The sequence below is a fragment of the Lycorma delicatula genome, chromosome 9, assembly GCF_047948215.1.
Source record: "Lycorma delicatula isolate Av1 chromosome 9, ASM4794821v1, whole genome shotgun sequence".
NCBI lineage: Eukaryota > Metazoa > Arthropoda > Insecta > Hemiptera > Fulgoridae > Lycorma > Lycorma delicatula.
This window is the reverse complement of record NC_134463.1, coordinates 79,326,668-79,350,368: the sequence shown is the minus strand read 5'-3', so window position 1 is coordinate 79,350,368 and position 23,701 is coordinate 79,326,668. Positions and strand designations below refer to the sequence as shown.

The window sequence follows — 23,701 nt, the reverse complement described above, 5'->3', positions numbered from 1 at the left end:
TATTAATGAATTTTATATAAAAAGAAATTAATGTATTTAAAGGTAGTATTATTATTTTTATGTATTAAATTCTACTAATATAAACCAACTTATACAGAATATTGAGGTATGACATATCTTACCTTAATTTTTTTTATGAATGTACTTTTGTGGAATTCTGCATCCTCAGTCATGAATTAAATACGTATTAAATAAAGACATTAAAAATGTTAATTAAAAATATTAAAATAAATGGTGTGTGTGTGTGTGTGTGTGTGTGTGTGTGTGTGTGTGTGTATGTATGGCACATGGTGTGTGTAATGTTTGTTACATTACTGTAACTGTATATATATATATATATATATATATATATATACAATATATATATATATATATATATTTCATTTTTATATGATATATTTTGAAAAAACTTTTTTATTTATATCTGTTTTATCCCAAATGTTATTAAAGGGTGCCATAAATTGAAGTGTTGCTTTTTCTGGTGTTTCTCAGGCATTAATACCATGTCTATTTTGTAATGACAATGCTGATCAAGCAGGGTTGAAAGAAAATTACTTATAAATTATATTAATCATTGAATATATTATAATAAACAAAGGGTTAAAATGAATTTATATTAAATTTAATTAACCTTTATATTTAACTAACATTTATTTATTTTTATTATTCTTTAACAGGAAGGTACGTTATACTGGGTTAAAAATCATTCAATAATAGTGAATTCTTATTTTATTGGTTATTCATTAACACAAATACCAGGTGGATTAATAGCAGAAAGAATTGGAGGTAAACATGTAGTAGCAATTTCTCTACTGTTTTCTTCTTTGTTAACTGTAACTACACCAGCTATTGTCAAAAAATTTCATGAGGATGGTGCAATTGTAACACGTTTCTTGTTGGGATGTTTCATAGTGAGTCTACTGTATCTATTTTTAGTTCTGAAGATTAATTACCTCGTTAGCTGAGGTAATTATAAATGTAAAATTATAATTAATCTACAGTCATTAATTATAATGACTGCTTGCCCAATTGTTAGGTTGGATCAATGTACCATTTCACACAACTATCAAATATATTAAAAAAAAATTTAGCTGATTGATTCTTTTTCTTTACAAATATACAACATTGGATGTTAAAAAAAACTGTTGACAACTTACATTACTTTAAGCATTTATACATTATAAATAATTGCTCTTTTAAATTGTAATTTTAAATATTAACTAATTTGGAATGATCAGTCAGTTGTGATTTTAACTGTTGCAACAAATAAAAAATGAATACCAGAATTTTCAAATTAAGTCCTTAAATTTTTTTCTATTACTGAATCTGAAAAGTCATTAGTTTATGAAAGACGGGGAAATATTCTTTAAATGAATCTAATTTGAAAATAAGAAGAGTTTTTCATTATTAGAAAAGACCTACTTTTCTTTCTTTCGCTTATTACTTTTTTGAAATAAGAAGTTAAGAAAGTATCTAATGGGTTATTTATTCAGGTAAATGAATATTGTATCTATTTATTTTAGTTAACATGTTTTTAAGCTACACATATGTAATCTTATGTCTTAAAAAAATACAATATGTAATACATTACAACCCAATAATAAAATGGTGGCTGTGAACAGTATTGACATTTCATTGGTGTTAAAATATAACTATTTCAGCCAGGCTTCAAATCCTATGTGAGATGAGTCAAAATATGTCGCACAGTAAAATATATTTTAGCTTCCAAGAAATAGAAGCTAAATTATCTTTTGTCTTACATAACCTTGATTTTGATCTCTGATTTCTTGTTAATTGATTAATGGGTAGCAATTATTTCAATTCAGAATGATAATGATGATGTGAGATATGACAAATGTTGTACAGGGATGATCTGTAATGTATGTTTTACAATTTTGGTAGTTTGTTTTATTACTAGAAGAGTTAGAACTTTTTTTTTAATGTAATTGTGTATTATAAAATAATGCACTTAATAGATACAATAATAGATACAATAATAGATTATCAGTAATCTGACTGTTAGCTAAACAACCTTAACAATTTGTCAATTCTACTATACCAATTAATGTTACTCACGCATTATCTCAGATATCTTCTGAAAAAAAAATTGATATGAATGAAGGATAAAAACCACCACTGGCTAATGTAATGAAGTAGCATCTAGATAACATTTTCAGCTAACTACAAACTATTTAGGAAATTTAACTATGATCGAAAGATAAATTTTCAGAAAATTTTCTTTTGAAATATATGATAGTTTGTTGAATATTTATTTTAACATGGATTGATTCAAAAAGTTATTATGAAAGATTATAAAACTGGAGTATTTAAAGAGGAAAGTTGGATAAGTTGTTGGCCTTGGGTACATGTATGGTGGAATTTCCTGGAAGTAAGATATACAGAATAAAGTCACGTTCTATGAGTTTGTGAAATTAGGATTGAAAATGAACCATAAAAAGTCAAACTTGTAAATGTTAGTCTAAACCAACAAAAAGTACTGAAGTGGGATAAATCTAATGAATATTTCAGAGAATTACATAGGTGCATGGGCACTGAGGTAAGTTTTTTTAACAACACTGAATTCATAGCATGTTGTGAAAAAATAAATAAATAGAATTTTATTCTGATTAGTTTGTAATAATAATAATTTTTTTTGTGGAGGAAAGTGGAAATGAATTTACGGACGGAGTGTCGGGCTACCACTGATGGTATTATCCATCCAATCACTATCAGCAGCCTACCGACTAAAACCCAAAACCACCCCTCTTTCTATCAGGTCTCGACCCGGAACCATTTAACACATTACTTCCGGTCGAGTCATCCTATACTAGCCTGATTAGGCGCTACCTAATTTTCAGGACTATCCAGGTCAAACTTTTTGGGCCTGAGAATGTTGCCGATGAATCGGGCTACACTTTCCCAGCTGCTCAGATTACGGAGCATCATCGGAACCACATTGTGGGGGCTGAGTGCTCCGAAATCCGCCTCAAGTGCCCCTCATCTGCCGCCCACCGAGCACATTTGAAAAAGGTGTGCTCAGCATCGTTCGGTACACCGGGGCAATAGAGGCAATCGGTGGACGGTGCTTTCCCGATGACATGGAGGTAAGCGCGGAAGTACCCGTGATCCGTTAAAAATTGGGTCATATAGTACTTCACCTCTCCATGCCGACGCTCCGTCCAGTCTGACCAGAGGGATAAGCCTTGCGGTCCATCGTCCTCTGGTCTCGTGGTCCCAGGTCTCTTGCCACGCGAGGAACGTGCGAGTGAGTTCCTCGTTGACAATGGTCTCTCGATCTTCACCTGCCCGTCGCCTCCTGTAGATCACCTGGCGCTCCCTTGCCAAAATAGCAATGGGTATGACGCCGTGACCACAAGTACTGCAGGCTCGGAGACCGTCCCATACGAGGAAGCGACTCTCAAGGCTGCGGTGCGTTGCACCTGCGCGAGCCGCTTCCGGTTTCTTGCAACTCTTAATGCCTGGGCCCACACTTCCGACCCGTATATCAGGATGGAATGCACCGTGAACATCAGCAATCGTCGTCTGCTGGCCTTCGGTCCGCCGACGTTCGCCATGAGCAGCTTTGTCGGCGGCTCTCCGAAGCTGCTCAGCAAAGCTGAGTTTCCAGTCAATCCTCATACCGAGGTACTTTGCGGCCGGCTCGGTCTCAACAACCTCTACTCCGACCCGCAGGGAGAGAAGAAGGGTGTCTATACGCTTCTTCGTTTGAACCATAATCTCCGTTTTGCTGAGAGCTAGACAGTATCCCTGGTCTCTTTAAGTGCTTCCACAGGTCCTGTGGTTTGGTCTATTCTCAGTTATTTTATGGCTGCTGGTCGAGTGAGTACCTTCCAGTAGTATCAAGTCTTCGCTGATTATAAGACTGTCGACACAGTTAGCGCTTATTTATTTTAGGCTTATTATTTCTTCCTTTCACGGAAGTAAGAGGGATACAATTATTGCGACCCGTACTCGCCTCATTGTGGCTGAAAGGTGGCAACGACTCCTGGTTGTAAGACCTTGTTACAAACAAGGGATTTTCCCTGGTCCTGGAGCGCAAGCAGATTACGGGGGCCGTAATCTGTGATTTCGTGCCGTACGTTTACATATTGTACCCAATCGATTCAGTAGCGGTCAAGAGGTACAAAGAGGGACAGGGGAATAAAGAAGGCCCCCACCTTTAGTAGTCCTGTCCCCAGGCAGTGGTCACATTCTTGGGTTCGCCCAGAGTTTCTTGTAAAAAGGAAGACAGCGAGCGTGACTCGATCCCACGGTAGTGAGGCTAGGGTAACTCTGGCCATGCTAGAGGACCAGATGGTAGTGAGGCCTGGGCGAAAGAGGAGAGCGGAAATTTCCCCGTTCCCCTCGTGTTCAGAGAGTGATCTCTGGAAGGTAAATGAAGGGATTCCCACCCGGGAAGTTAGACGCGACCCGTTGGTCGAGGACCGTGCGGAGTGAAAGCGTTTTTAACGTCCAACGTAACGGGAAAGACCACACGTCACAAAAAATGATTGTAGTCATCTGCACGCCGCACTGCCTCAACAACCCCTGAATTGCATCTAAGGTCAGCCGACCCTGCCGGAATCAGTACTGGTCGGATGACAGGCCACCTGCCTGATTCATCGTCGCAACCAGTCTTTTCATTAACAGCTTCTCCCATACCTTCCCAGCTCTCTCAAGCATGCACAATGGGAGGTGGTAGGACGGCGACTCTGGGTTTTCTTTGCCCTTGGGAATTAGCGCAGTCTTCCACCTGGCACTAAAAGACCCAGCCTTCAGACATGGATTATACATGTCTAGTAGAAGACGGGGTCTGCAGTGCCTCACTAGTTTGAGTACCTCAGCCAGTATATCGTCGGGACCAGGGGCTTTTTTGCCTTTCAGCGACCGTGGGACTCCCTCCAGTTCCTCCATCGAGAAGAGTGGGAAGTCACCCACGTCGCCGAAGTCTCGCTTGGTACGAACCGAGTAGGCTGGAAACAGCGTCTTAACGACGTGCCCCGCTTTAGCCTTGTCCAGTGGAGCTGGTGACCGTGAGAGCTCCAATTGCCGAGTTACTATCTTGTAACCCAGCCCCCAAATGTCTGCATCCATGGTCTCCGTCAGTTCTCTCCAGCAGCGTGCCTTGCTCAGCGTTGATGGCTCGATGGAGCCGCTTCTTTGCCGTCTTATACTCGGCTGAACTGGCGTTTGCGTCAGTGCGATTCCCTGCACGTTGCGCCACTCGTCTTAGTCGAAGACACTCTCGGCGCAACCTCGCAATCTCCGGTGTCCACCAGTATACAAGTCGCTTCCAGTGCCTCGGCCCCCCGTGGGGCATGGAAGCATCGCATGCAGAAGCGATCAGTTGGATGGTCGAAGCAACTACGGCTTCAGCGTCAGCATCCCCCCTTTGGTGATATTTTCAGAGGCTACCACCCCTATAAAGATCTTTCTTTTGAATTTCTTCTCGTCGATTTTATTGATGTATCTTTTCACCAGCCGTGGGAGCCCCGGGCGCTCTCGTCCATCTAGGACTCTAAATGAGATATATTGGTGGTCGCTACCGGTATAATCCTTGAGGACTCTCCAGTCCTGGACGAACATGACCAGCTCTTCGGAGGCGAGGGAAATGTCGGGAATGGTTTCCAAATATCCTGGGCGGCGGAACGTCGTCGTGTTCCCTGTATTGAAGTCCAGTACGTGCCGCCATGTCCAGAATGTATTTCCCTCTGGAGTTGGTATGCGCCATACCCCACTCTAACGCCCTGGAGTTGAAGTACCCAGCTACCACCAACCCTCCAACGGCAGCGAGGATAACATCCTCCAGCACGTCAACTTTCCGGCGAAAATCCGCTATCGAGTCATTTGGGGTGAGGTAATAGCTAAAAATCGTCACTTCACCGCAGCAGATCCAAACGAACCACTCGCATGCGCCGTGCCTCCGAATTTGGGCTCTGATTACTCTGAGTGCTCCGATTCGGAATCCATATCGCGGCAGTCCCGAGCGAGCCTCTAAACCGTTGGTTGTCATCACGGTCCCGGTACTGCTCGCTGAACAGCACCAAGTTGGCCTCCCTATCTCTGGCTAGCTGCAGCAAGCCGACTGCTGTTAAAGTTGGCTGTAGTGTGTTCAACATTTTAATGGAGCCTTCTCTTCGCCTGCTCCAGGGCTTCCCGGAAGACCTGACACTCCCTTTTTACAGGTGCATGAGCCAGCTGCGAAGCCTTAACCTCTTTTTCTTGGCAGAGCGTGCACTGAGGGGGGGTGGAACACTCCTTAGTCTTGTGTTCCCTTATCCCGCACTTATGGCAGAGCCGGCTTCTGTCAGGCCCCTTACATCCACTAGCCAGATGCCCATACCCATGGCACCTGAAACACCGTGGGACCTGTGCCCTGGGTCTAATTTGACAGTATAACCAGCCAATCCTTATCTTGGATTGACTGAGCAGTCTGGCAGCAGCCTTCTTTCCAATCTCTATTATTGCTGCTTTCTGCCTCCTGGCATTAGGACTGGTAATGCTAACTCGGCAGTCTCCTATATTTCTGAGATCTCTTTCTAGTGCTGCTTCCACATCCTCCTTCCCTATGACGCAATCTAGATCTTGGATCTCCCGTGGTTCCAGATTGCGGGCTTCAGCTCCTTCTTAAAGTGCAGCCTTCAGGACAGCACTGAAGGTCTTTTTTTCTCTGGTAGCGCTGCTGAGTTCAATCAGAATATCTCCCGCCCTGGTTTTTCGTATTGCTGCTACCTCTGCCTCAGTCTCCTCCAGTTTCACCCACTTCCGAATCTGACTGAGAGTTTCGGCATACGATTTCCCCTCGGTCTTTTTAATGAGGATCGCTTCTCTAAGATTCTTCCTCTTTTTCAAATTTTTCCTTTTTCTGCTGCCTCTGGAAGATTTTTGTTCCTCCTTTGCAACCTCTTCACAGCTCTGGCCCTTCTTTTTTCCCTTCTTATTTCCCACTAGTGTCCATGGTTGCACTTTTGGATAATTTGTGATTGAAAGGGTAAATAATAATAATACACTATGTATATCACATCAGAAATGGGTAGGTATGTTACCCACTGATAAACAAAGTAATCATGCCCAACATTTGTCTGGATGAATCAAAGGAAACTGTGATAAAATCTTTGATCAGCATTTCAAATTATACAATTATAAATAAAAAAATGATATAGTTCAATTCCATATTAATAATTAAAAATATAAACATGTGAAGTAATATTAAAGAAGATGATTGAAGATACTAAACATAAAAAATAATTACAAAATTAATCACAATTCAAAAAGAGTTAAATGTAGATGTAGAAAACTTTTTTTAATTTGTAATATTTAGAAACTCATTGGCAGAGAAATATTTTTTTCTATAAAACAAACTTTTCCAATCTGTATTAAATAAATTGGTGGGAAGAGTTTTTAAATGGTTCGATAATTTATTAAAAATGGTAGTGAAAGCATAATAAAGCTCTTTGCTATAAGCTGTAGTATTGTGTTATATGAAAACAGTTCAGATGTCTGGTTTGATACAGGTGGGTGTTGTTATTTATTTAAAGAATAAATGATTGTTCTTTTCTGCAAAGATTGCACATTTATAAATGTTATAAAAACATGAATAAGTTATCTTTTAATTTCCTTTGTCTACATGAGTAAAAAAGGTGAAAAATAAAATTATCTGAATGTTGTTATATAATGTACCAAAAGCCACTTGCTTTTTTTTTTAGAAAAATAACAATATGGGATTTTTAAAAACATTAATTGACTAATATTAATGTTTGGCTTCAATACTAGAACAGTAAAAAAAAGAAGAAATTTGACCAGTGGAATTAAGTAGACAGTTGAGAGGAGGAAATCCTGGAAGCTGCATCATGGGTAGATGGAGCCACAGTAACTAAAGTCAGGAGGATGGAATGGAGGGATCATGCAATAACAAACAAACTATTAAAAAATAATGTGTTAGGAATATGCAAAAGGTAAAATAACATTTAGACGTTCCATAAGGTCATTAATAATTAATTATTATCACAAACAGTGAATAAATTTATGAAAAAATGAAAAATTCAGTACACTAAATTTTTATGAGTAACAGATAAAGTAAGGTAATTAAAATATATATGGTCTCTAGGACATACTAACGATCGAACACAATCAACAAATTCACCTGTATATATAATTTACTTATTTAGTATTTACTAATCAGAAGAATGTATGTTTGAAAGGAAAAAAAATTAATCTGATTCATAAAGTGATTTTTTATTGTAGGGACCAATGATACCAGCACTCTGTGTAGTTGTTGCCCATTGGGCACCACCTGATGAAAGAGGAAGGATAATAACTATTGTATTTTGTGGTATGTAGAACAAAAAGTTCATTGTAATTAAAGTAGATAATTTTAGTTTGACCATAAGTAATAACACAATACAAAAATAATCACTAGTGAAATTTTTAGGAGAAATTAATCAAAACTATGTGATCATTTTCTAATGCAAGTGCTGCAGATGATGCTCTAGGCTTGCAGGTGCTTACAATCTTCCTTGCCTTGAAGTAGCTGACATTCTGCAGGGTTTTGACTTTCTGTACAGCTACCTTGTCTTTGTTAACAGGACAGGTCTTTGTAGAGCAGGCTGCCTTTACAGTTTACACAGGAAGGAGAATCCTTGCATGGCTCTCCTTCATGAATCATCTCACTAGACATGTATATTTGTGGGTTTTTGCATTGAACAACAGTGTGGCCAAAATGTTGACAGCTGTAGCATCTCATTGGTTGCGGTAAAAAAAGCCTGCACATCTAATCTGTGTATTCCTGCACGCACTTTCTCTCTATATTTTTTTTGGAGGTTTTAGGGCATCAACTACTTTGATCATTAGCCCTTTCTACTTCAAAAAAAAAGAAGAAAAACAAGACAATTCTTTTACATTTAATGAAACCAAAGACTGTTAATTCATTCTTGATTACAAATTCAAACAAATACAGAAATAAAATAGCTAATTATCTTGATTCTTGAACGTATCACACTTGTTTACCGCCTAGCCTTTCCTTTCGGCTACCCTTTCTTACATCTTTTTTCCATCCTTCTTACAGTTTCTACTTCTGATGACAAGGTGTATGAGGCCTCGAACAAGGCATCTTCTTCCATTTCAGACACCAGTGATGACAACTTAGATGGAGTGGTTCACGTGGGTATTATTGAATCTAAACTTGATGCAATCTCCAATGGTATATTTGGGGATTTGGGACGGCTGAAGTACTAGCTGTCCTCTGGGTTTTGGGAAAAAATTGGTGCAGGTTGTATTGCATCTATATCTGATGGTTACTTGCACCTGTGTCGCACTAATCTCAGACTTTTTCTGCAGCCTTGCCATACTCTCCTTCGCCTTATGATTGGTCGAAGGAGTGATGTTTTTGGCTCCTTATCCTTACGCACAACATCGATTGGTGGTTGCATCCTCGCAGGTTTTGCTACTTCTTTTCATTGAGAAGATTCGATCCTAGTGTCAATGATGTCCTTCTGTGGATGAGTATTTGCGGGTTTTAATGGTTTCTTTTGCTGAATAGATTCAATCTCAGTGTCAGTGATTTTCTCTATCACAATAGCAAGACTTTGTGCAAGCATAGAAAGCAAATGCTCCACATTAACTTTGGATGACGAAGGGGCAGCAGCTGCTTTTGCATAAGTAATTGTTGGTCAAGGTGTTCTACTGCTAACAATTTTCCTCGCTTCAGGGTAACTTATCGTTTGCAGTGTTTTAACTTCCTGAATGGCTGTTTTCAATTTGTACACTGGCTAGTTTCTTGAAAAGTAGTTGTGATGCCCTTTGCAGTTATGCTGGAGGATCTTTACACCGATTGCCTTCATGAGTTTCCATTCTACACATGTAGATTTCTTGCCTTTCACATCTGACCGCAGTGTGTCTGAAATGTTGGCACTTAAAACATCACATAGGTTGCGAAATAAATGCGCACACATCTAGATGATGTATAGCACATACTTTTTCAGGCAGATTAGGTCTACTGAAGGTCAACATATGTGACCTTCACCATTTCTTCTCGTGGTTAACCTGTGGCATTTAATCACTCCTTGACTTTACATTTCCTCCATTATTTCTTCTTTGGTGCAGCTAAGAAGATCATGGCAAACAACAATTCCTTTCAATGATACTGTGTGGTTGAACAGACACAGAGAACTCACTGCTCTTCTTTAAAGCTTGAACTATTCTGCTTTGACTCTCTTTTATGGTTTCGATATATAAACCATTGAAAGTCTTGCGAATATCTTTGACAGAACTAACAGCACAATCTGCAATCACTCAAGCAATTAAGAATGAACTGACTTTCTGAAAGTTTCCATTCTCCCAACAAGATGTCCAACAAGATGTCTTGGTCTGGGTGCATTTTGCTAAAGAAACCCTTCCTCAAATCTTTACTAATTCTGTCAATATCTTTGCTACATTTCCTCTTCGCTTCTGGTGAATTTGCTGTTTCTAAATGAGGGTGTTTATGTGCTCCCTCTGCCATGTTGAGTTGTTCAAGTTTCTGCATGATATTTCTGTAGCAAGGCTAGTCACCGGGGTACACCCCCATTCCAGGGCTACTAACCTTGGAGGTCCAATTGGTAATGTGGTGGAAATTGCATATTTCCTGGCAGAGAGCTGATGCACAATCTCTGCACTGACTCCAGGTCTCTACTCACCGAAGTTTTCAGGGCTCCCATTCACCGACGTACATGTGTACCTTCACTATATGCTTACCATCGTAGGGGACATGTGGACAGCGGAAGGGTCTCCATTACACCTGCAATCATTTCAACTCTGGCCATCACATCACCAGCTCTAAATATGGTATAAGTCCATTTTCAAATCATTTCAAATGTACATGGTGGCAGAGAAAATCCAATCAAACATAGTGTCCTGAAGGTGAAAAACAAGTCAAAAATTATTCCCAGGAAAATATTTGGTGCCCTGTTAGCCAGCTATACATATTGTACATATGTACAGCTGTTACTGCCCTGGACGTGGAACATAGGTGGTGTGTTCCAAATGTGGGAACTTTCTACATCAGGGCATTATTTTTTTTGTGGATATCGACTACGGTCTTTAGCCCTTGTCACGTTCTTTAAAATAAGGGTCTAAATCACCACCAGGTTCATCATATGTAAGGCTGTAAAGGGCCCTTACACTTAATTTAAAAACACCAAAGTAACACAGAACATACATATTAGTACTTTGATAACACTTACATCGTGTAAAGGGCCTTGATACTAAAATGAAACAATAAATAAACAAAAACTAAATTAAAAATGAGTCTTAACAATACTAACATTATTAAAAAAAAATCCATATTCATAGAAGAAAATACTTCTCTTAGAGATTCCTTAAACACAAGAACCTGAACCTACTTATAGACTTATTAATAATCTGCTAGTGTGCAGATAAGCAACTATTTTTTCTTTTCCATTTTTCAAATTAGCAGTAGTATTATTTATTAGACTGACCTCTTTCTGAGGTCTTCATATATGGCACACTCTTCCATTAGATGCTTGATTGTAAGAAGTTTATTACAAACCTCACACATTGGTCTTTCTTCGCCAGTTAACAAATATGAATTTATTATTCTTGTGTGACCGGTTCTGAGTCTGGTCACTGCCACTTATTGTCGGTGAGTCAGTTTCACATCGCCCTTCCATTTATATGGAGAAGTTTTAATTGCATTTAGTTTCATATTTAACCTTCTCCATTCAGAGATTCATATTTATTTTTGAAGGAATGATAGGTAGACAGATTTTAAAAAAATCTCAGGTATTAACTATGATACAAAAACTGAAATGAGTTTTTTTTATGGAGGTTTATAGAAAAATATTATTTAAATATAAGCAAACATAAGCAAGACCAAAGTTTATGGAGAAATTACCTTATTAAATTTGTACCAATTATAACACTAAAATTTTAGAAAAATGCTAAAATAAGAGTAGTTTTTAAATAATATTGTTTTTTATATTTCAGGAAGAACTCTCCACCTTTCCCCACCTAATAATAACTTTATTGGAACTGTGTTTTTTTTTATATTTCTTCTTTCTGATCTGTGCTGTACTCAGTACAGAGTCACTAATAGGTTATTAAATTTCACATATTTATTTATCAAAGTTGGAAATTTTTCTTTAAATAATATTGTACTAGCATATGCACTTAAAAATGTATAAAAAAAGTATTTGTTAAGCATTCCTGCCCTGAATAAAACCATATTATGACAAAATGCATACTACATTTCATATGCTAAATAGCGTGAACATTCATTTTAAATTTGAAAATTTTCGATTAGCCACCATTAAGACTACAGTAATAATGGTGGCCACCCTGTCAAGCATTATTTTTAATAAATAAAATGACTTTTCTTAACAGAAACCTATAGAACCATTCATGTTAAAATAAAAATTTATTTAAGTACAAGGTTTTTAAGTATTCCCACTTCACTGATATACCCTGTTACATATATATTATTTACAAGGGGTATCACGAAGTTCTCCCAGAACTTTCATAGCCTATTCTATTCGTGAAAATAATAGAAAAAGTTTTATAAAGATATGTCTGAAAATGCTTCGTTTGTGAATTACGGCTAGTCAAAGATTCCGCTCTGCTTTCAGCTAACGTGGTGAAATGAGGTCTTAATGAAATATTTAGGACGTTAATTAAAGGGCACAATTAGTGATTTCTTATGGCTTTTGACCTGAAATATTGAATAAAATAGGCCCCAGAACCGTATCTGTAGTAGTTTTTGAGAAATCTGGGGTGAAAATCAATGAATTGGGGTAAAAAAAGTGGTTGGAAAGTTATTGTACGTCAAAAAACATAAGTTTGACGCACAATAAATTTGTTAAATGGATAATAAACACATAAAACTTATAAACAAAATTTGTAGAGAACACACGTAGAGAATTTATTGTCAACTTTGAGATAATAATTTTTCAAATAATATATTGTATTTCTGTAATTAATAAAACAATTATTATCTAAGTAATTTCTATTTTACAATTGTGTAATTTTCTGTTTTTTGTTTTAAATTTTTTAAAAGCAAATCTTGTTTTTACAAATTTTTCATATCTCTAAAACAAAACTTGTTTTTTGATTACGTTAAATAAGTACTTTTTTTGACAAATGTAGCAATGTACAGTTTCTAAGTAAAATTCGAATTTTTCTGATTTCTTTGTTTTAATTCAACTTTTCTTACTCCATCTTGTTCAGAAATAAATTCTCTACGAGTCTTCTCTACAAGTTTTATGAATTTATTATTCACTTAACAAAGATATTGTACGTCATACATAAAAAACAGAGTATTTACCCCACTTTATTGATTTTCATCCCAGATTTCTCAAAACCTACTGCATATACGGTTGGGGAACCCATTTTATTCGATATTTCAGGCCAAACATCATAACAAATCACTAATTTTGGTCCTTAATTAACGTCCTAAATATTTCAGTAAGACCTCATTTCGAGCGACATTTTTCACTAGCCGAACTCGCAAACGAAGGATTTTAGTACAAATGTTTGTATGAACTGTTTACATTAATTTCATGAGTAGATTATGAAAGTACCGGGAAAACTTCGTGAAATACTCAGTGTGTATATGCATATATATATTTTTTTTTTTTTCGTTTGGTAAATATATATTAAAAATTACTATAAATTTGTATAAATAAATATTTATAAAATTATCTTTTTAATTTATATGCATGTATATTTATTGTAGACAAAATAAGAGAAATGGTTTATTTTTAAAATTAGCATTATTTTTTGTATTAAAAAAAAAATTAAAATATTAGGTTGTACTGTTTGCTATCGATATTAGTCAGTAATAAAGAGTAAAGCATTAATTGAAAATGTACTTAATGTTTTTCAACATTGATCCATGAGAACTGATTTGTTAAACATAACTTCAGCACTTTTTATTTAATCCAAAATCAAAATTACTTTGCATCTTACAGTTTGGAGGATATTTCCTGAGAGTGATGGTTGTTGCATTATAGAATAATTATCAATATACAGGATTGTTCTTACAATAAACATTAAAGTTATCACAAAATAATTCAAACATTTTTGGAAAATCAAGACATCAAAGTCTATCTTTTTTGAGAAATTTATATTTCTATTACAAAATACAGCATTAACATTTGAATCACATAAGAAAATTACTTGACAATTTGATCAGTCTTCTTTTGGTTTTAAGGAGATCTTTTCTAATAGTTGTTTTATAATTTTTTTCTTTTGTAAGAATACAAAGCTTTTTTTAGTGCAATTTACTAAAGATAGTGGTTAAATGTGAAAGTACTGACTACTACTAAGCATAACACAATGGATGCAGTGTTTCCATTTGTTTGTGATTTTATTCACTTATATCTCTGCTGCTGTAACACTATGTGAAGGAAAAATTTCTCTTTGGTACAGTCAATACAATTTGTTTTAAAAAAGAAAAAAAACAACAGTTATAGTAGGAAAGAATAAGGTGACCTTATACAACATTTAAAGATCACCTTCAACTTAAGGATCCTCTCCTTTCTTTCTTTTCCTGTTTACCCTCCGGTAACTACCGTTTAGATAATACTTCAGAGGATGAATGAGGATGATATGTATGAGTGTGAATGAAGTGTAGTCTTGTACATTCTCAGTTCGACCATACCTGAGATGTGTGGTTAATTGAAACCCAACCACCAAAGAACACAGGTATCCACGATCTAGTATTCAAGTCCATGTAAAAATAGCTGGCTTTACTAGGACTTGAACGCTGGAACTCTCGACTTCCAAATCAGCTGATTTGGGAAGAGGCGTTCACCACTAGACCAATCCGGTGGGTTAAGGATCCTCTCTAGAGGTGATTTTCTCCTGTGAGAAACTTAATATAACCTGAGAGGAAGTCAGTCACTGAGCAGTAACAATTTCAACCAAATTGTGAAACAGAACTTTAAAAATTTTCCTACTATATTATCAAATTTATTTAGAATTATAGAATCTTATACCCAAATTATAGAGTATGTTTTTATAAACTAATGAACCATAAATAAAAAAGCATAAATTATTTTTGTTTTGTATCCTATAATCATATGCCTCTGACTGTTTTATAAGTACTGACAGGTTATTTTTGATGAGTATTAAAATGTTATTGATATTAATATGCTGTTGTAGATAAAGTCGCTTTAAAATTGATAATGGAACTACTTGGCTCTTAGTGTGTCAATTACATTATAAGAATGTGAAATTACATTTTTTTTTTTGTAATTTTGTTTAATTTTCATTTTTATTATTTATTATAGGTGAACAGTTGGGAATAATTTACAGTACAATAGTAAGTTTTACCGTAACGAATGCAGTAGAATTTGGGTGCGAATACATTTACTATCTTTTTGGTATAGTTGGTTTATTTTGGTTTGTAGTATGTGCTGTTATCATTTACAATGACCCAGCTGTAAATCCTTTTATTTCACCCTATGAAAAACAATTTTTAAAAGATCATCTGAGAAGATTTGTCAAAAGAAACAAAGTATGTACATGTTTTAAATTTATACTACAGATAATTATATGTAACTGTTTGGTGGTCTGGCTGAGTGGATTATATTTTACTTGGATACTTCTACACATTTCCTCACAATTTAAGGATGTATATTTAGGAAGTTTGAGCTGGTTCTTGGAAGGTTTTTTAATTTCTGAAGAAGAACTTTTTGTTGTGGCATATATAAGCTGGACATAGAAAATTGTTTGAATGGTAATGTGCTACTTTCATCTTGTGTAACATGCCTTGATTTCATGATAGGTTAATAATAGAATGGATGTCTTTTGCCTAGAGGGAACCTTGAAAGTATATATTCCTAGGCAGGGTTGTTTGTTTCACTCTGCATTTCTGTTGCAGTTCTTATTTTTGATATCCTTTTCTCTAATTTAGGTTCTATGTATGTATATTAAACCGATGTGTCTGTCTGGAACCTATCCAAAGCATGCTTTCTTGAACCAATGAAACAAAGCATGAACAATGAACCTTCTGGTTAAATTGTTTTATCTTCTAAAGCCAGGCCTCCTAATCCTTCCCAAGATACACAATAAAATTAGTATTATCTAATTAATTGCTTCACTATTATTATCAAACCAAAAGTACTAATACTGTTTGTATATGATGAATGGCTAAAGGATGAATAAAATGCAGTGACCTTATACATATTTTGACAATGGTTATCATAAATCTGTATCGTTATAATAAAAAGTAATAAAACCAAATTTACAATTTTTTTAATATAAGTAAGGAATTAAAATTAAATAAGCCATTGTGTTTGGATTAATGATGTAGAGCACTCTAACAGTTGTATGGAGAAAGTTTAGTAAGTTCAAATCCTAAGGTTTAGTAGTCGATTGAAATTTTTCTTAACAGGACCGTGCCTGCATTTACTTTGAAGTGTTAAACTTTGAGGAAGTTTTTTATTTGATCATCTTTTTCTGAGTCTATTATAAAACTTATTTATTTTCTATTGGTTGATAAAAAATTACTGTATGGAATTGCTTGTTGATGTGGCAAGTACCTAAGTAATAAATATTAATTCACCAATTAGTTTGCAAAGAAGATTATCCATTTAATAATGAAGAAGCAGTGCTTAGAACATAATTATTCTTTATTTTATCATTGTGAGAATATCAATAATAATGAGTTTATTGCACGAAAATTAAATTTATGATCAGTAAAAACTTATTCATTATTGAAACTAAACAGTGAAATACTTGAAATCATTCTGTGATCTTGCTTGGAAGATTTCAACAAGTTGCCAGTATTTATTAAGGGTATGGAATTATGAAATACATTTTTGCACCATTTAAAGGAATGGTTGTTAAATTTACAGATATGGAAATATTTTTTAAACAAGTTTAGTAAAGTTTTTGAAAAACTATAAAAATATATAATTTGTACTAAAGCAATGTAGATAAAGATTTTATTTTCATAAAGATACTTAGTAATAAGAAACATTCTTTAGCTTGTGTTATATTGTCAGTAAGAGATGTTCATCAATCTACCTTTTAAATTTGTGGTACATAACCACAGTTTTTTTAATGAGTCTTTTGTAACCTTATCTTTGGATCTTCCCTTTGAATTGTATAGTGTTTGTCTTTTAGATTGTGGTACGGGTTTGTTAAAAATGTATAGTAGTAGCATTAAAACTGTGTTATATCTAACCAGTACTTAAAATCGTGTGTATGAAATGAAATAATTTTAATTTTAGATATAAATAATTGATTTTTTGTTGTATGTTTATACGTGTACCATTTTAGGTATGCTGATGTAATTTACTGTACAGTGTTTCACAATTACAAAAAAACTATTAGTTACAGCTGCGCAGTTTGTGGCAAAAGAAATAAAATATTATGAAATTTTTTTTACCATGTCAATAAACTTCAACATGTGTGTCTTTTGTCACTCGCAGAATGTCCAACCGATAATCAATTTCATGCCACGTGTTGGTCAACATTTCTTCGGTAATGCTAGCAACAGCATCAGTTATTCTCCATCTCAATGTGTCCAGGTCAGGTGCAGGTGTTGCATAGACCCTATCCTTAACATAATCCCAGAGGGAAAAGTCTAATGGAGTTATGTCTGGTGATCGTGGTGCCCAGGGAGTGGGAACTTTGCACCCAATCCATCTGCCATGAAATGTTTCATTCAGAAAATCTCAAACTAGTAATTCCCAATGTGATGGTGCACCATCCTGCTAGAAAACTACTCTAGGTTGCAAATTTAGTTGAGGTATAGCAAAATGTTGTAGCAGATCCAGGTAAATGTAAACATTGAGCTTTCTCCTGGATTGACGCCATTTTATAAAAAATTTGATTATTGTGCCCTCTACTCTGCCACTACCTGCAACAAACCAACATAAAAAAAACTTGATAATTTTTTCTTTCTTTTGCCACAAACGCACAGCTGTAACTGTAATAGATTTTTGTAATACATTTTTGTAATAAATTTTTGTGATCGTGGAAAGACTTTATGGACACTGTATTTTTTATTTGTAAATGTGGAAAACTGTGGAATAAAATATATATGTACGAGGGTCATTCAATAATTAAGCAAACATTTTTAGTGAAGGAAACGCTTAACGCAGGCAATTTAAACGTTTGCGTTAGTTGGCAATCTTGCGAAGTGTGTGTTATTCAGCTGTTCGATTAATCTTTATGTAAACGTAATCTTTAAAGTCGTAGTTACGATGGCATTTTCGAATAAAGCACTTTTGAAGAACAGTGTTCCGTGATCCGATTTTTACTTTCGGAAAGTGTATTACCGTCCGAAATATTCTCTGGGATAAACAAACAATACGGCACTAGTTGCATGAAGAGTGCGAGTTTTCACGCGTGGGTGGAAAATTTTAAAGTGGTCGCAAATGTTTGACTGACGGCACCGCTCCGGGCGTCAGGTCACAGTGTCGACCTTGGCCTTAGATTCTCGTATTGATTCATTTATACAAGAAGACCGATAACTTACAGTTGAAAATATTGTCGAAAAATGTAGAGTAAGTGTTGGCATAACTCATTCCATCATTCAAAACAAACTGAACTACCGTAAGAATTGTGCAAGGTGGCTTCCCAGAGAGCTTACTGTTCATCACAAAGCCGAGAGATTTCGCATTTGTACCGAACTCAAATTGAATAACGAAGGTGGCCCATTTTTGGATAGGATTTTAACCTGATGAAACTTGGATACATCATTTTGAGCCGGAGTCTGTCAAAGGATGCAATAGAAACTCCCTAAATCGCCTGTCCGTAAGAAATTCAAACGCAACCATCGTTTAGTAAAGTCGTGTTTGGAGTGTCAATGGTCTGATTTTCTGTGATTATTTGGAGGAGCAACGCACTATCAACAGCCTATAACACTACTCAGCCATAATTGGGAACAAAGTCAAGATCACGTTGAACAGGAAAACCGGAATGGCCGAGGAAAGGCGTGCTTCTTCAAGACAACATTCGACTTCATACAGTACAACTGACTCTGGAAACTATTGGCAAAGTGGGTTGGGAGCTCCTATCTCATCCTCCTTACAGCCCATTGAATTTTTATCCGTTTGGTCTGATGAAAGAAGCTTTGTTTGGCATCAAGTTCAACGACAACGAAGAGATAAAGAAAAAAGTACAAAACTGGCTTAGAGATCAAGATAAAGAATTCTTCATCGAGGTGATAAGAAGACTCGTAAAAAGATGGGACAAGTGCAGAGATAGTTGGTGGGGATTACGTGGAAAAGTAGACAAAAAAATTGTATTTATTTAATAAACCATTTCTTCGGTATAACTATTTTTCTGTTTAATTATTGAATGACCTTGTGTGTGTGTGTGTGTGTGTGTGTGTGTGTGTGTGTATGTGTGTGTGTGTGTGTGTATGTGTGTGTGTGTATGTGTGTATGTGTGTGTATGTGTGTATGTGTGTGTGTGTGTGTGTGTGTGTGTGTGTGTGTGTGTGTATGTATATATATATATATATATATATATAATTTCATAATTTATATAAATATATTAATACATGAAGATGAAATTTTAAAAGGGTGATGAAAAAACAACAGAATAATAAGTTAAATTAATAATTATACTTAAAAAATATACAAAAAAGAATTTTCATGAACAATGTGTCAAACTCTTGACTAGATAATATGAATGAAACAATTCTCATACTAATTTAATTTAAATAATATATTTAATATTCATGAAGCTCCCAATACCATTCCTGTTGCAGAAAATCCTGCCCTAAGAAAATTATTAAATAACATGTTCTTTTATTATAATTACATTAGTGTGGGATGTTTTCATTTAGGTCTAAATAATTTTCTAAATAATCCACATGTTTTTTTCTTTATTTCTCCTTATTGTAACAAACTGAAACTGACCATTTATAAGAATGTAAGCTATCCTAATCAAAAGCAGACCTCCTATGGGTTATATCTTTCCTTATTTTTCACCCCTTCTTCCTTTCAAAGGTTGATGTTTAATATTTATAATGAATGATTGATTTGATTTTAATATTGATGATTTTATATTTTAATATAGTTGATTTTAATATTTATTAATGCATTTTAGATTATGGATTGTCCAAATATAAAAAGTAAATAATATTTCATTGAAATAACATTTACATGAATTTTATTTTAAGACTATTGTTCTTTAAAAATATAGGGTCTGCTAGGTGATGCTACAGAGTAGGAATGATAGGGGCCAATGGTGATAACAGAACTTATAACCAGCATGAAAAATTAGTAGAATTTGTGTTGTTTTATTTATATTTTATTAAACTGCATTTATTTTGATTTTAGTATTTGCCCAGCACACCAATTTTTGAGATTCTGGGATGTGTACCAGTATGGGGATTAGTATTTGCTCATATTAGTTATGCTGTGTTGTTTAATCAGTATGAATTTTTTCTTCCTATTTACCTAAGGAACTACCAAAAAATAAGTCAATACTCTGTAAGTAAATCTCTGCATTAAATAATATGATATTTTCATTCATCTAAGCAGAAATTATTAAATATAAAATAATGCTGCAGAACTTATTTATCTTTTTACATAAGAATTCATAGTTTTCTTTTTGCAAAAAATTATCTATAACAAGTCTATCTGTCATAAATTGTACAAAGAAAATATTCATTTCTTTTAGCATCAAAAAATTAAAACTTAACAATAAATAACAATTAATCACATATTAGCTTTAATTTTGTTGATATACTGAATTGATTCTGGACTCAACAGAAAAACAAAATTAATCATACAATGATTGTATTGATGCAGTAAATTTTTTAAATAATCTACATAACACAGAATTTCATTTTTTTATTATTACAGCCAAATAATTATTGATATTAATTAGCTGTGGTAGAACCAATAGATGGAATTCACTTACATGCAAGGAAAAAAATTGTTTAATTTATTTAAGTTAAATTAATGTAAATATTAACATAACTTTAAATGCATATGCAACTCTGACCAAATCAAAAAGCATCATACCCTCTTGTTTTGAATGGAAAGAGGTAAAAGTTGGTGTTTAGTTTTTTATTGTGAAAAGTGTACCATATATTCAAACTATTTCAATTCACTATGAACATAAATCAACACAATTATTTACAGTAACAATTTAAGCAGTTTTTCTTATTTCCTTATTTACTAATGCTGCTAAAATTTAACCAGACCAACTAAACAAATTTAATAGCTCCATTTATTTTTATTTATTTATTCATCTAAGATGAAGGTTACACTCTGGTAAATTCCTTAAATTTTTTATATTGGACAATTTTAGGTTTAAGCCAAAACCTAAGTCTTGGCATTTGTAAAATAATTGAATTATTACTTGAAATTTCATGAAACTTATGTTCGACATCAACATGCTGATATTTCTAGTCAAATGTTGAGAACATCAGAAAAATGTTTAATAGCATCATAGTATACATTCCAACTACCGATAATGAAGTTCAAAATTAACCATTTTGAGAAATGTTTCAAATTCCTGTTTTCAAAGCCAAAGCGATTTTAGGTTTGAATTTTTTACATATAACATGGTAATAAAAACAGTTGAACTTGAAAATATTATTATAAAAATTTATGCTACTTGTCCTCTATAAATTCACAGTCTGGAGCCTTGTGCGATATATAGTTATGAGCTTCTTAGGGTAATGATACCTTGGTGAGCACATAACATGCCTACCTATCTATCAAGGACTCTATCCAATTCTTTATTTTTTAGAAACTTATATCTTTTACAATGCATATGTTGTAGTTTTAAGTGATTGTTTAATTTCAGTGTCCAATAAATTCTGTTATAAATTTACATGATTCAGTTTAATTAGGATGAGATTTTTTTTATTGGTTATTATAAATAAAGCTATTTTTCCTGCTCAACATTCAAGTAAGAGTGCTTTTACAGAATATTTAATAGTGCTTAACAAATAATTCTAATCTGTTAATTAATTAACATTGTTTGTTGTTTAATTAATACTTATATAACTACATTTTCATATTACAGAGCCATTTGTTCCATTACATCACATCTGTAGCAATCATAATTGTAGCAGTACTATCTGGATGGCTAGCAGATATTCTTTTGCTGAATGATGCTCTATCAATAGAGAAATTAAGAAAAAGTTATGCAGCAACAGGTAAATAGTGCACATCAAAGTATATAGTTGTCACTATTTTTAGACAATATATTAATTATAAAAAATGTACATTATGTATCTTTAATGAGATGGGCTATACAATCAATCTCTTTCTTTGTCTGTACAATAGTAGTACAGCCAGGATTTTAGTTAGGGTTGGAAATTTGTAACTGTATACTGGTAACTGAAAAATAGCATTTACCCATTTCAGTCAAGGGAATTGATTTGAATTATTCTTTTTTAATGATTCAGTGTTTTTAAGCTTATGGATGACAACTACAAAGTTGAAATTTGTATTGCAAACTTTAATATACTACAAAGTTTAAAATATATTTAGTTGATATTGAAGATATTTGTGGCTTTAATAGATGCTATTACTGTATCTCTCACAAATATAATTAATGAATATTTACATTGTGAAATGTTTTACAGTTATCTTAACTAAACTCTTATTCTTCTGTAAATTTTATATGTAATTTATAAATTTAAAGACCAATGTTGTTACACCCAAATTTCTTAAATTATTTGAAAACAAGCAGAATACTTACAAATTTTCTAGAAAAATATAATATAATGACAATCTTTCAGCATTATTTAGGAAAAGGTTTTCCGCTGATATAGTTCAACTTAATTTTTTTGAAAATATTTTAAAGAACAGGTAAAAAAAACAATTTTTTACTTTCTTTGTGGTATCTGTAAAACATTTAATAATAATTATGAATGAAAAACTTAGCTAATCAAAATGTTGATAATTAGTTAAATTCATAGCAACCAACCAGAAATAGAGGGTAAAATTTTGTTTTTTGCTAAGAACACTCATAAAAAATTATAGGTTCTCATTCAAAGATGTAAAACACAAGAGAACCACAGAAATCTTCTTGATTCTTTGCTATTTGCAGATGATAACTACAATATTTATATTCAAAGGTAAATTACTTAATAAGATTTGACAATTCTGCATTAGCTGTTAAAAAAATCTATTCTTTTATTTCAATGTGCTCTTCAGGAACACGAACCATTCATTACTAATCACATGGCTTATACTACCATAGTAAATGGTAGTATTTTTGTTGTTCTCATTATGAAATTTTTCTTTGTCTTGTGAGATAAAAAATTCCTGTGAGAGTTCAAATTAAATTATACTGCTTCACTTTGAAGTGTCTTAATGAAATACTTATCATTATTAAATAAAGCTTTGTTTGTTGAAGTGGATCTGAAACCACTTCAGTCATTAGACCATCGATAGAGTTCCTGCTGCACCAATTACGTAGCAAACAATCAAGATCCCTGTAAAGGAATGTACTAAATGGCGTCTCCATTCTCCCAGGATTCCAAATCCCCTGTACTTTCTTGATGTTTCTACAAGGATACAGTGGCGGATGAAGTGCTCGAAGAAGCAAAGCACTTCTTAAAGATCAGAAAATCAAAAAAAAAACTGGACAGTATTTAATTTAATATGCATGCAGAATTTTTGTATACAACAGGAAAAAACTATTTCCTACGGCTATAAACATTATTCAATGTAATGTTTGTGATCTTTGTTCTCGCTGTGAGGATATTGAAATCCTA

The 23,701-nt window shown here is 34.1% G+C and overlaps 1 protein-coding gene across 1 annotated transcript in view; it reads left to right on the top strand.

Moving 5' to 3' along the window:
- LOC142330690 (sodium-dependent phosphate transport protein 3-like) overlaps window positions 1–22,140 on the top strand; it is a 33,076-nt gene extending 10,936 nt beyond the window's left edge. The window contains exons 3-7 of the mRNA XM_075376137.1: window positions 678–911; window positions 8,245–8,332; window positions 15,405–15,511; window positions 20,298–20,450; window positions 22,000–22,140. Coding sequence (XP_075232252.1) covers window positions 678–911; window positions 8,245–8,332; window positions 15,405–15,511; window positions 20,298–20,450; window positions 22,000–22,140 — 723 coding nt within the window. The remainder of the gene's footprint in view (window positions 1–677; window positions 912–8,244; window positions 8,333–15,404; window positions 15,512–20,297; window positions 20,451–21,999) is intronic.
- Window positions 22,141–23,701: the final 1,561 nt, after the last annotated feature.